Source organism: Lactuca sativa, chromosome 8, assembly GCF_002870075.4.
Source record: "Lactuca sativa cultivar Salinas chromosome 8, Lsat_Salinas_v11, whole genome shotgun sequence".
NCBI classification, from domain to species: Eukaryota; Viridiplantae; Streptophyta; class Magnoliopsida; order Asterales; family Asteraceae; genus Lactuca; species Lactuca sativa.
This window is the reverse complement of record NC_056630.2, coordinates 18,577,898-18,592,572: the sequence shown is the minus strand read 5'-3', so window position 1 is coordinate 18,592,572 and position 14,675 is coordinate 18,577,898. Positions and strand designations below refer to the sequence as shown.

Sequence of the window (14,675 nt, the reverse complement as noted above, 5' to 3'; positions counted from 1 at the left end):
TCATTTATACATAATTATTTTTAACTATAATTATTGTAAGTTATTTTAAACTACTTATTTGGAAACTTTTAACGATTATAAAAATATATTTTGGAAATATTTCAGTTAATCTGATATTACAATTTAGTTTTTGCATTTATAACTACAATTTATCACTTTTAACTATTTACAAAATATTCTTTGGCTATTCAAGTGGAACTGAAATTTATATTTATGTTAACATTGTAATGCGTAGAAACTCCTATATAATTGAAGTCTTTACAAACATATGTTTTTTTAATATAACAATAACGTTGTTGTTAAATTTGATAAAATAGTTTGTATACTTAATTGATATAATATATTGGTTATTTTGAATTATATGATAATATATACATCTATTATAACTTCATAATCTCAATCGTTTGAATGACTTCTTGTAACGACCAAAAATTTCAACACAATTTAAACTTTTCAAAAACAATTCATTTTAATAACGTTATTACAAAAAAGTTTTCAATACATTTATTATCAGAGTATTCCCAGAATCATGCCATAAACATAAACACGAGGAGCAGTACGATCACGCCTTCGCCTTGCCACGATCTCCTGAAGAACCTGAAAAAAAACATTTAAACCACAACTGTAAGCCCGAAAGCTTAGTGAGATACCCCCAAAATACCAACCACAAATACGCCCTTCCAGCCTACGACCTTCCGGTCCAAAACATATTGCCTTCCGGCCCATACCATATTGCCTTCCGGCCCATAACATAAATAGCATACATAACATAACAAAACATAGAACAATCATGCATATCGGGTCTACTGTGTGACTGGTCCGCCGTATCGGCCTTCAGTCCACCCTCCGTGTCTAGTCATGTCCTTCGAGTCTGCAGTGTGGTTGGTCCGCCCGCACCGGGCCTTCAACCCACCTGGTCCACTCTCTGAGTCTACAGTATGACTGGTCCACCCGCATCGGGCCTTCAGTTGGCCTGGTCCACTCTCCGAGCCTCGGCGCGTCTGGTCCGCCCTCGTGGGGCCTACAGCCTATCCGGACCGCTCGTTGGGCCTTTGGAACAACCGGGCCGCCCTGGGTATCTTGGCCTACAACACAAAGTAGGACCCGCCTCAACCCAACTCCAGTCCAAACAACCATGTGCACATAAACATACAGCCATATAACAATTTGTAGTCAACAAATAGATCAAACAGATCACATAACATATCATCACCCTAACCAGGATACCGACCTAACCGATCACTAGCATAGCATCAGCCTACGTCTCAGCCAAAATACTACTTACGCACATACGCCTTTCCAGGCCATGACCTTCCGGTCAACATCACAATGCCTTCCGGCCCATAACATGATATGCCTTCCGGCCCATAACCTAATGCCTTCCGGCCCATAACACGTAATATCATAACAACAGATACCCGGATCTCAATCCGATAAAGGGCCGGCCTTGGTGCCTTAGACCCTGTTGATATAGTGAGGATAACTCACCTCGTGAATGCCGATACTCTGAACTGAGGAAGCAGACTCTCGAACCACCAACTCACCACAAATCCCGAACTAACCATCATAACAAAAATAAGCATTAGGTCAATCATACTTCCACTTATCGGCCAAGACCAAAGTCCAAATCTCATACAAAGTCCAACATTAGCCCAATTTACCAAATTGAGCCCACTTCACCAAATGGGCCTAGAACCAATGTCCATAACAATAATTGGGCTCAAAATACTCTATCCCTAAATTCCCAGACTTGGCCCAATAACCAATTGTCCATCAACGGCCCAAACTCAAAACCCAAAAATGAAAGTCCAACGGGAGGAGTACGCTGGGTGTACCCTCCTTGGTACGCTGGGCGTACTGCAATGAAACGCAAACGAGGATCGGGGCTTTGGCCCGCTACGCGGGGCGTAATCAAGGGTTACGCGGGGCGTAATCAAGGGTTACGCGGGGCGTAACTGCAATACTCAATAAGTCCTTTTAACCTCTTAATGGCTTAAGCTCTTAAGCCCAAACTTCAGATCCATAGGCCAAATATGATTAGAATTCATAAAGTCTCAGACTTTATCACTTGGGACGTCCTTAAGCTCTTAATCCAAGGTCTTAATCCATTAAGACCTATATATCTTACACATGGAACAACTATAGCCCTTGGGACCTCATTTTTCTCACTCAAGACCTCTCTAAAGGTCTGAAAGGACAGATAATCTTGACCAAATCGAACTATGCAACAAGGTGAGGACTTTTGGGACAAGAATGGTGACAAAGCTTCAAAATACATAGATCTATACAATATGAAGGTCAAGCAAGAAGCTTTATACCTCAAACAAGCTCCAAAGGATGGTATCTCTTCAGATCTACAAGCTCCACACGTTCTTCTTCTTCTTTGACAACTTCTCTTTTCTCCTTCAAGCCTTTCTTTTGCCAAAAAGAGCTTTCCAAGGTCAAACACACCCAATAATGGAGAGAACACGAGATCTAGGGTTTCTCTGAGGTTGAAGATGAGCATAAGGAGGCTAAGGGGTGAACCAACATGTTCCTTATATAGTGGCTGACCCTAAAATAGGGTTTGGGGTTTCTGAGAGTACGCTGGGCATACCTCCCTGGTACGCTGGGCGTACTCACCCGGCCACCCGCAACTTTTCGCCCCTTTACGCTGGGCGTACTTCCAGCTTACGCTGGGCGTACCCAGCTAGACTTCACCAATAATTGCATGCATGCCATGCATGCATGGGACCCTTTATCCACTTATACCACAAAGAGCTATAAACAATGATCAACTTCAAAACACCGCAACTCCTCTAATCTAAACCTGCTCCCAAATAACTTTACATTCATACGGGGGGTGACGAGAGCCCAAATGCCTCTAACACATACACCAGCCCGAAACCATCTCGGATGAAACTCATTTCTCGCAAAAGGACCAGAATTACCCTTCCTCTTAAATCTCAGGGACTTATAATTAAACACTTAAAGAACGGGGTGTTACACTTCTATCCGCGAGTTACACATGAATAAAACTAAATATAATATATGGTTTAATGTTATTTATAGTTGTTATTGTTGTTAACTAATTTTTTAAAATTGATTTGCTTAATGTTTTAAATTCTATCATTATAATTATTTAAAATATCAAACATTATTTTTGATTTTAATGGTAACAATATAATCGCTTATATAGAGTTACTTTTAACCATTATAAAATATGTTTAGTAACATTTTAGTTAAACTGAGATTGCAATTCAGTTTTTGTATTTATCACTACAATTTATCACTTTTAACCAATTTAAAATATCCATTTGTTTTTTAAATGGAATTGAGATTTATATTTATGTTGGCATTGTAATATTATATTTTAGTTAACAATTTAAGTATTTTGTCCAAACTATTCAAAGGTTGCAGCTTTAAACTGATAATGGTTTACATATAACAACATATTAAATCAAATAAATCAAAAATATAATATGTTAAAAGTTAAAAACATAACTTTATAAGTAGAAGGAAATATATTATTTTAAAATAAAATTTTAGTTTATTTATGATTACACTTTAGGTTTGATATTTATTTAACCTTATTAACCAACTTATAATCATTATTAGAAAGACACTACAATTTATCACTTTTAACTATTTACAAAAATATTATTTGGGTTGTTTAAGTTAAACTAAAATTTATATTTAAGTTGATCCTGTAATGTTATATTTAAATTTATAATTTAAGTATTCTATACAAATTGTTCAAAAGTTGTAGCTTTAAAATGATAATGGTTTACACTCAACAATATATTAAAACTAATAAATTAAGTATAATATGTTAAAAGTTAAAAAAAACATAACTTTATAAGTATAAGTAATGATATTATTTTAATATTGCAATTTAGCTTATATATGACTACACTTTAGATTTCATATTTATTTAACTTAATTAACAAAATTATAAATATTATTAGAAAGAAATTGAAAAGTCATGGGGGTTTCAAATGAATGTGGTGAAAGGAAAAAATACATGGAAGTTTCAAATGAATGTAGTGAAAGGAAAAATGCTTCCTTTATAAGTATATAATGATAATGATAATGATATATATATATATATATATATATATATATATATATATATATATATATATATATATATATATATATAGGGAAAAGGGAATATACATTACAACCCTACCTAAGCTTAGGTACTAAACCTCTTGAAAGTACATTGTTTTACTATATAAAGATTACGGTTAATGAATTCATGATTAATACTTCAAGATGTAAATTCAAGATCGACACAATAGGGTTTAGGGTTTAGAGTTTAGGGTTTAGGGTTTAGGGTTTAGGGTTAGGGTTTAGGGTTTAGTGTTTAGATTTAGGGTTTAGTGTTTAGCTTTAGTGTTTAGGGTTTAAATTTAGGGTTTAGGTTTAGGTTTAGGGTTTAGTAATGTTCACTTGGATGAAGTAATAAACGATAATTGAGGAAAGAAAACGGAGATGATAAAATGATAATGAAAGAAAGAAATGTTATGGAGAATGATATATTTACCAAGTGAAACCAAACCGGGTATATTTAGCATGTTAAAACGACATATTTTAGAGGTTTAGTACCTAAGCTTAGGTGGGGCTGTAATGTATATTCCCTATTCCCATATATATATATATATATATATATATATATATATATATATATATATATATATATATATAATTTTTTTTAACTATTATCACACTATAAATACCACAACATCCAACAATTTTTTTTAACTCATACCTTCTTACTCTCTCCAAAAAATATTAATCAAAGTGTCATCATCTTCATCATCCGATTCGACGACTCTAGAGGAAGCTAAGTTTATCGATTCCGTCATGGCGAAAACGGTTGCATACTTTCAAAACCGACTAGGCGAAACATCACTTGCACGATCTAAACCAAGAAAGTCGCGGTTGCGTAAAAATCGCGAAGCCAAACACGATCGTCTTATAGAAGATTCCTTTGTAGATGACGCCATCTACGCTGTAAAGTTTCGACGTCGGTTTCGGATGAGGAAGGAACTATTCTTACGTATTGTTGGCGATTTGGAAGACCGCTTTCCACATTTCCATTGGAAAATGGATGCGAGACGGATAAAAGGTTTCTCTCCAATTCAAAAATGAACGGCTGCAATTCGTTAGTTAGCATATGGTATGGGCGCAGACAAATGGGACAAGTATTTTAGGATGTCAAAGCGTACTGTGCGGGAGTGTGTGTACAAGTTCTGCAAAGCGATCTGTTTGGTTTATGGGCATCGATATTTGCGCAAACCAACTATGATCGATATCCACCATTGTACACGGTGCATGAAGGCAAACATGGATTCCATGGAATGCTTGGTAGTATCTATTGCATGCATTGGAGTTGGTCATTATGCCCCAACGCATCGCGTGATTAGTACATGAGAGGCAACCACAAAGAGCCGAAGATCGTTCTAGAGGCTATCGCATCACATGATGTTTGGATATGACATGCCTTCTTTGGTCTAGCTGGTGCAAACAATGACATCAATGTGCTAGACCAGTTGTTGGTATTCAACGATATCTACCTTGGAAAGTCGCACGATGTACCTTTTCAAGCAAATAGGGTAGCATATAAGCGTGGATACTATCTTACCGACGATATATATCCTCCCTTGTCTGGTTTTGTGAAATCGTTTACATGTCCTAACGACCCGAAAAGGAAAAAGTTTAAAGAGGCACAAGAGTCGGCTAGGAAGGATGTGGAGCGAACATTTGGTGTACTTAAGAGACGTTGGCAAGTACTAGCAGTTGGGGCAAGGTCATAAGAAGTGAAAAGGTTACAACACGTAATGTATATATGTATTATATTACATAATATGATTCTTGAAGACGAAGGAAGAGCGATATGTCGGTACAACGAAAATGAAGTTTTGCCAAATGTTGAAGGAGTAGTCGTTGGTACACAAGAGTATATGTCAAACAGAAGAGAAATACACAATCGCGACATTCATCACGCCCTTTGTGCTGATTTGGTGGAGCACGTTTAAAGGACTCATATTTAGCCGCCGATAGAGTTTTCTGATGATGATTTGTTTGACGAATCAGACGAGGATTCTGATATGTTCATCGAGATCGAAGATTCCGATGACGAGAGTGACGTTCAGGAGAATAAAGAGTTGAAGACGATGAGGTCGATGACGAGGGCGATGATTCCGAGTGCGTATTTTGGTTTTTTTAAAATTAGGATATTAATTATGTTTTCTATGTTATGGTTTGTTTGATTTTTTGTTTGCATTTTTAATTTTTTTTAATTTTCTACTTATTTAAATATTAGGTTTAATGTAATTTTTATTTTAATTAATGAAATGCTTTTTATTTTTAATTAAGTTTCATGTTTATTATTAATTTAAAAATTATAAATCATAAAAAAAATATTTAAAAAAAAATTAAAAAAAACAAAATAATGAGAAAGTTTCTCATCCATTCTTTGGGTTTAAGTGAAAAAAAGAAAATAAGATAAAAAATGTTGTGGCCTGCAGAAAATGAACGAAGTATCTCACCCACACCCTTAGTGGTGTGGAGGATAATTTTGGAAAACAAATATAAGAGTACCACTTAATGTTAAAGATATCTATTTTCCAACTTAATCCCCTAAGATAATTTAACAGTAAGTAAAAAACGGTCTTATATAGATGAACTTATTAAACTTTCTAAGCATTAAATTCATTAAGACAAAAAGAAACGGCTTCTTAGTAAGCTCATACTTTAAATCACCACGAATCTTTAAAATTGCACATTAAACATTATTTTTAGTTTAAACTTGGTTTTTTAACTTGTCTTTTATTAAAGTAAACTAAAAAGAAGCCAAGAATTATATAACAAGGAACCATTAAACACCTTGTTCATAACTTCATAACATTAGGATGAAAAGAGGTGTAAGAATTTACAATTGTCAAATGCCATCATCAAACATTTTCTTGTTGACTTCGACCAATTTGTGCTTCATTACTAACCCAATAATTGCTTCCATCTGGCCCAGAAAGCTTAAACCTGCATAAACTCAAGATCAATTATATTAACATTGTAATCATATAAATTTCACAAAAATACGTAATTCTACTCTCATACTAACCTCTCCAAAACCGATTTTCCCTCCTTGTACTTTTGATTCTTTTCATGAGCAGTTTCCTGTTATCAAATTATATAGTCATGTTTTAGTCAGGTTATATCAATTTTATGGTCGCATCTACAAATCAGAAAATTGCGACCAATAAAATTATTAAAAAAAAAAAATTGTAAAATGGTGAAAACACAAAGCCTCAAGATTTTACATATGTCCATCCGACAATTGATCCACATTTCACACAGAAAATGTCAGCAACTGTGTGTAATCCTGTCATCATCATTCTATCTTCTTTTACCCCAACTGTCACATTTACTCTGTAAGAGTATAAAACATGAAGAAATTGCATAGTGACATCCACATTGTCAAAAAGGCATTTCAAAATAATAATAATATAATAAATGAGCAATATTAACATATAGGAGCAATGAAAACTTACACCTTACTGAAGAGATAAGCTTTCCCATGTCTGCAATGGAAGGACTGGATGAAAAAGAGGAAAGGGTAAAACCCTAATCAGCAAAGTTCTTTAAATCAAACATATCAACACGCTAAGAACACCAAGAATTTGCCGTAGAAACACAGAAACTAGCAAATTTTGTGATGTAGATAACCAATTTCAATCCCAATCCACTCGAATTCACATCGTTTCTTCACATAGTTCAATGCAACCAGTTGAATAAACTTGCAATTTCAACAAGGAGTTATTTTTGAAGGTTTTTAGGTCAATTTAATGTAGATACAAATTCTTAATTCTAATGTATTTAAGTCAAACTCATCATCGATTGAGATTTTGTATAACAAAATCAAAATCAGAACATGGGATTTAAAAATTGAATAATAATCTTCAAATTCCAGAAGATCGATGGGTAGTATCGATCAAAAATAGCATATCAGGATTGAAAGAACTGAACTGACCTTGGAAACAATGTCGTCGCAAAGAGCAAGTTGGGTTTTGCAGTGCTTACAACTGTAAATCTTCCCCTCCAAGGTTACTAAGAACAATCGGCCCATTTCTTCTTAGAACGTTGGATTGAAGAAGAGAAGAAGAAGAAGATATGAAAAGTGGGGAAGAAAGACAGTTTTAAAAGCATTCAATCATCAACAAATCCACGCAATCTGACCCCAGTAATATATTTTTGCTGGAAGGTGGATCCCACCGTCATATTCAGCATACATTTATTTCTCTAGGTACATCTTAAGTTGCAGAGAATACAGCATAACATGCAGAAAGTACAACTTTTAATGCGTATGTTACAACAGTACAACTGTCTAGATAAAGTGTACCACCGTTTTATATAGTGAATTTTGCGAAAATATGTTCTCTTTTTGTTAAAATACGTTAAATAATCTTTTTATTAACATTGAACTTTGCAAAAATATAATACTAGATGCTCTGTAAAATAATAATCTCACCAACCATCTTCCATGACTCTTTTTATGTTTTAACATTTTGGAAAAAGAACAAATAAATTCATTGTAAAATAATTTACAAAACAAAAAAGTTCAAAAACATAGATCTATAACCTCCCAAAACAGTATGGTAAATTCTTAGACAATTTAAACTAACTAGACCATTTGATTATTTAGATTAATCATTCAGTATAATACAATCTTTAATTAAATAATAAATAAAATAAAGAGAAAATGACAAAAATAGCCATTTACACTAATTGCATTACAAAAATAGCAAAAAAAAATCGAAATTACAAAATTAGCCTACGATTTCGCAGATGGAGATGTCCCATCTGCGAAATGAGCATCTCATCTGCGAATGTACAAGCACCTAAAGCACAGCTGTGCTTTAGGTGTTTGTACATTTGCAGGTGCTTTTAATTTTTTTTTTTTTAATTTTTTTTCTGTATATATAGGGGTAATTTCGCAGATGGAATAGGTCCATCTGCGATTTACTCTCATTCTATCTGCGAAATTGTGGTTTTTTTGTATTTTTTTTTTTAAGTTTGACTATGAAATGAATTGGTTTGACTACGAAATCATGTTGCTATATAAAAAGTTTTGTAGAAAAATATCATTTTGGTTGTTATATAAATCAGGTTCCATTAACTTGCCATCTCCCACCGGTTACAAGACAAACCAAATATTCAATTATTTTTTGAGCAAATTGTAGAGAAAGTTCTTAAACAAATAACAACCAAAATGATATTTTTCTACAAAACTTTTTATATAGCAACATGATTTCGTAGTCAAACCAATTCATTTCATAGTCAAACTAAAAAAAACCACAATTTCGCAGATAGAATGAGAGTAAATCGCAGATGGACCTATTCCATCTGCGAAATTACCCCTATATATACAGAAAAAAATTAAACAAAAAATTAAAAGCACCTGCGAATGTACAAGCACCTAAAGCACTGTGCTTTAGGTGCTTGTACATTCGCAGATGAGATGCTGATTTCGCAGATGGGGCATCTCCATCTGCGAAATTGTGGGCTAATTTTGTAATTTTCATTTTTTTTGGTTATTTTTGTAATCCCGTTAGTATAAATGACTATTTTTGTCATTTTCTCTAAAATAAATAGAGCTAGAGCTAATCCTACCCATATTCTTCGGATCAAATATACCCAGTCCATTTACCTCCAAACCAGTTAGATTCTAGATTGGACTTTGGAGTTTGGAGTGGGTCTCAGCCCATATTAATATCTATAATAAAAAAGGAAAGTCCGTGGCCCGCTTTTCATCATTTAGTCCTGTAATTTTTATTTTTGTCGCACTTTTCCTTTTACTTTGTAAAATGATGCTTTATATCTTTTATTTTTCAAAATTACACTTTTACCGCTTTAACTTTTTTTTAGTTGTTACTTCCACCCCTTCAATTTTTTAAACTCTTGTGTTTACCCAAAATACATATAATTTGATTTTTTATGTAGCTACCATCTCTCAAATTTAAAAAATATCACTTTCACCTCTCGATTTTGAAAGAGTTCCTCTTTCTAAATATATTATTGTCGTCGCAAGTTTACACCCCCTTCATTTTATAAACATTCATGTTTACCCCCCTTCCCCCCTCCGGGTACTATATATAATATGATTTTCCCATCCACCTATTTATCTACGTTTTGACATAAATTTTTTACGTTTTCGTGCTTATTTTTAAGCAATTTTCTTGTCATAGATGTTGTCCCTGACTTTGGTCTCTGACTTTTGTGTGTGACAACTTAATTCATCCCAAACTTATATTGCTACTGAAAGAGTTCTTCTATGTAAATCCATTATTGTTTCCATAACGTGCAACAAGTAAAATCCTAGTTATATCTAAGAATATAAGGTTATACGAAGTGGTAGTGTAAGACTCTTCGTAAGATGATGGGACAATCAACTCATCGGTTAAACATTATTTCCTAAGGATGGTGAGAAGCTAGTCACGTGAGTTGGTGTGAGTCTGCTTACGGGACATCATAAAAGAAAGAGAAGACCTCCTATCTCTCTATCTCTCACTCTTCTTCTCCTTCCCTCACTTTTTTCCTACTAGTAAACACCATTTTATAAGGTTGGTAAAAACTTAATGGAGTTGATATTGGCTATGTGGTCCGTTCGTACACGTGGAGTACTTTTAACCTAAGATATCTTTAAAACTTTCAACATTTCATACTATATTAATATCATATCATTTTCCACATCATACCTCTCAAACCTTGCAAAAAATACTCAATAATCTTTAGAGAGAGAAAGAAAGATAGCTTTGCACGATGCTTGAGCGACAAACTTTAAATTTTGAAGACCTTGTGCAAAGGTATGTGGTGTAGCAACACCTTGCCCGAGGCCATGTCAACAACATGAGTTGTTATAGAGCATGTGCACCTAATGGTCTAATTAACAACAAAAAGGACGACACTAGACAACACTACTTTTTTAATTGGTATGCCACCTTAGGTTGAAGTTTGTGAGTTTTGAATCTTATTTCTTCGACCATTAATTGTCGGAAATTGCCATTGTCTTCCGCCAATACTTCCTTTACTCATATATTCTTTTTCTTTAGTGCATCTCAAGTTGTAACTAACCCATCCTAATTGATTATGTATGTAAAGCATAAGCTACACAAGAACTAAAGTCTTTTTAACATAAGATATACCTCAATTGAAACCAAAGCTTGACTCATTGATCATAGGTATCTTTTATTCTTGCAAATGTATATCCCACCTCTTTCTCTCACCCCCCTCCCTTTACTTAGAGCATGTTTTCTTAAGTCTTAAGCGAGGGGGTAAGCCTCTTTTTATAGATTGTGTGTTTTTCAGTAAAGATCGACTTAACATCAATTATTATTATTGTTATTGTTATTGTTATTATTGACCGTTATATAATTTTCAAATCGGGCATTCTTCTTAATTATTAAATAGATAAAGTATTGCAAATCCTTCATATTTAATAAGGTCCTTCCAAATAATCCATTAATTCTCTTAGTACTAATTAAATGAGAAATTTAATATCGTAAGAATAAATATATATCGGATTTTTGGGTACTATAACTAATCTCTTCCTAAATTCACCATCGTATATAATGAAAATGTCAATTTATCTATTTTTTTAATAAACTCTATTCAACACTAATGGACCAAACACATAAAATGTCGACGTTTTTTTCGTTTGTGACAGTTGCATAGGTCAAGTTCTGTTGTATGTACCTTCCGATTCCCATTAGATTTATATTTTTACAAAATGTCTACCTAAATCGTTATTTAACAAGTTTGGTTCAAATTTAAATATTCTTTAGATAAAATTTTGGGTGTTGATGATTGTTGTATTCATCTTGAAATAGAATTCTTCAAATTGAGATTTTATGAAATCGCTTATCTGTTTTTTTAAGGGTAGAAGAGATTTTATAGCAAAACAAAAGCCACCCAAAAACTGGACAATGGACAATGTAATATATATATATATATATATATATATATATATATATATATATATATATATATATATATATATATATATTATCAAATTAAAATGGAAATATGGATTTGTTTGTGTTGGAATTTATATGCTTGTACACACAACTCTATTGAAATGAAATTTGTCAAAACTAAAACAGAACTATTCATTTGCTTGTGATTTTTACGACAATTGTACAACAACAATCAAATTTGTTTTAGATGTCTCCTTTATTCCAAATTGCCATATTGGTATTTGTCTTCCGTAGGACTTTTATCATGAATTTGAATGACAAATCGGTATTTGTCTGATTGTTAGGCTATGGGGAATGGAATGCAGTAAGAATCAGGTGACGCTTATGTGGCATAATGAACACCGCCTCTCTATGCAGTTTGGGGAGTGCAGTTTGAGGTGTGCGACCAAAAATTGGAGCGCTCCTCTCTCTCACTCTTCCTCCTTCTCTCTATCTCTCTTTTCTTTCTCTTTCCTCTTTTCATTGTATACCACTCATTGTGTGTGGTAAGGAAGTATGGCAAGGCAAAACGAGGGAGTGTAGCGCTACACTCCAGCCTTAGATGTCTTCTTTGATTTTTATGTCTTTATCAAATTGAGTACAATTTATTTCTATAAAGAACTTGAATGACTAATTTAAGATTTTATGTTGATTTTGCTGAGTAAGACATTGCTGATTGAACATCTGCAAGCAAATCAACAAAAAAATGTCACCTCGTCAAATAAAATTGGCAATTCTCGTTTTACAGGCAAAAAGATTAAAACTTCTCAAACAATAATAATAAGAATATATATATATATATATATATATATATATATATATATATATATATATATATATATATATATATATATATATATTTTCCTTTAGTGTTTTACTCCATAGCTTTTTCAACAACCGACCTAATGAATTCTTATTTCTGCAATAGATATAAGTATTCATATCTAAATACAATAATGAAAATATATGGATATTAATACTTATCGTGTCCGGGTGGTGGGATTGGAAAGCAAGAAAGGCATGTCATGTGGCCGGAGAACAACAAAGTGAAACACACTAATGAGAATCATTACAAACTACAAAGGCAATAGCGAAAGGCCAAATATGTTTGATGGGGGCGAAATTGATTGATAGATATTATTACTTGAATAACGGGTTATGTTTATATGGTTACAAAAACTTTATTATTATGGTAATAGTAATTTTTAAGCCACATCAGTTTTATCCAATTTTTTGGACTTTACAGTTCAAATCACTTTCCCCCAACAAATAGTTTTCGCTTTAAAGTTGAACCGGTTTAGAATCAACACATATCCATATTATATATCATCCTATTATTTTTTCTGGATTTCGATGGTCCCTGTCATATCTTCTTTGTGATTGCCAATCTCATCAAACAATGCCACTTTTATTTATTGAACTAGGCGAATGTCTACGCAACGAAACACCTATATAGTTGAAATCTTTACAAATATATGTTTTTTTTAAATATAACAATAACGTTGTTGTTAAATTTGATATAATAATTCGTATACTAAATTGATATAATATATTGATTATTTTGAATTATATGATAATATATACATCTATTATAACTGCATAATCTCAACCGTTTGAATTACTTCTACCTGCGAGTTACTCATTAATAAAATTAAATATAATATATGGTTTAATGTTATTTATAGTTGTTATTGTTAATTAAATTTTTGAAATTTATTTGTTTAACATTTTAATTTCTCTCATTATAATTATTTAAAACATCAAACATTGTTTTTTGATTTTAAAGGTAACATTATAATCATTTATATAGAGTTATATTTAACTATTGTTATTGTAAGTAACTTTAAGCTATTTATTTGAAAATTTTTAACGATTATACAAATATCTTTAGGAAATATTTTAGTTACATTGAAATTATAATTCAGTTTTCGCATTTATTACTATAATTTATCACTTTTAACTATTCACAAAATATTTATTGAGTTTTTTAAGTGGAACTGAAATTTATATTTAAGTTGACGCTGTAATGTTATATTATAAATTAACAATTTAAGTATATTGTCCAAACTGTTCAAAAGTTGTAGTTTTAAATTGATAATGGTTTACAAACAACATCTTAATCTAATAAATTAAGTATAATCTGTTAAAAATTAAAGACATAACTTTATAAGTAGAAGTAAAGATGTTATTTTAATATTAAAAGTTAGTTTATTTATGATTACACTTTAGGTTTGATATTTATTTAACCTTATTAACCAACTTATAATTATTATTAGAAAGACACTACAATTTATTAGTTTTAACTATTTGGAAAAATATTATTTGGGTTATTTAAGTTAAACTAAAATTTATATTTAAGTTGATCCTGTAATGTTATATTTAAATTTATAATTTAAGTATTCTATACAAACTGTTCAAAAGTTGTAGCTTTAAAATGATAATGGTTTACACTCAACAATATATTAAAACTAATAAATTAAGTATAATATGTTAAAAGTTTAAAAACATAACTTTATAAGTAGAAGTAAATATATTCTTTTAATATTGAAATTTAGTTTGTATGTGATTACACTTTATGTTTGATATTTATTTAATCTTATTAACCAACTTATAACCATTATTAGGAAAAATTAAAAAGTCATAGGAGTTTCAAATGAATGTGGTGAAAGGAAAAAT

The 14,675-nt window shown here is 32.1% G+C and overlaps 1 protein-coding gene across 1 annotated transcript; it reads right to left on the bottom strand.

Annotated features, from left to right (window-relative positions):
- Nucleotides 1–6,847: 6,847 nt before the first annotated feature.
- LOC111919720 (protein yippee-like) lies at nucleotides 6,848–8,200 on the bottom strand. Its single transcript, XM_023915302.3, has 5 exons — nucleotides 8,018–8,200; nucleotides 7,539–7,582; nucleotides 7,308–7,416; nucleotides 7,109–7,164; nucleotides 6,848–7,026 (listed from the first exon to the last, which is right to left on the bottom strand). Exons 1-5 carry the CDS (start codon nucleotides 8,111–8,113, stop codon nucleotides 6,942–6,944), a joined length of 390 nt encoding a protein of 129 aa, XP_023771070.1. The 5' UTR covers nucleotides 8,114–8,200; the 3' UTR covers nucleotides 6,848–6,941.
- Nucleotides 8,201–14,675: the final 6,475 nt, after the last annotated feature.

Excerpts from the sequence above, each read along its gene's own strand:
- LOC111919720 (XM_023915302.3), bottom strand. The coding sequence starts at position 8,113 with ATGGGCCGATTGTTCTTAGTAACCTTGGAGGGGAAGATTTACAGTTGT. Across the intron at positions 7,583-8,017 it reads GCGACGACATTGTTTCCAAG|TCCTTCCATTGCAGACATGG; the intron begins GTCAGTTCAGTT and ends TTTTTCATCCAG. Across the intron at positions 7,417-7,538 it reads GCTTATCTCTTCAGTAAGGT|AGTAAATGTGACAGTTGGGG; the intron begins GTAAGTTTTCAT and ends ATACTCTTACAG.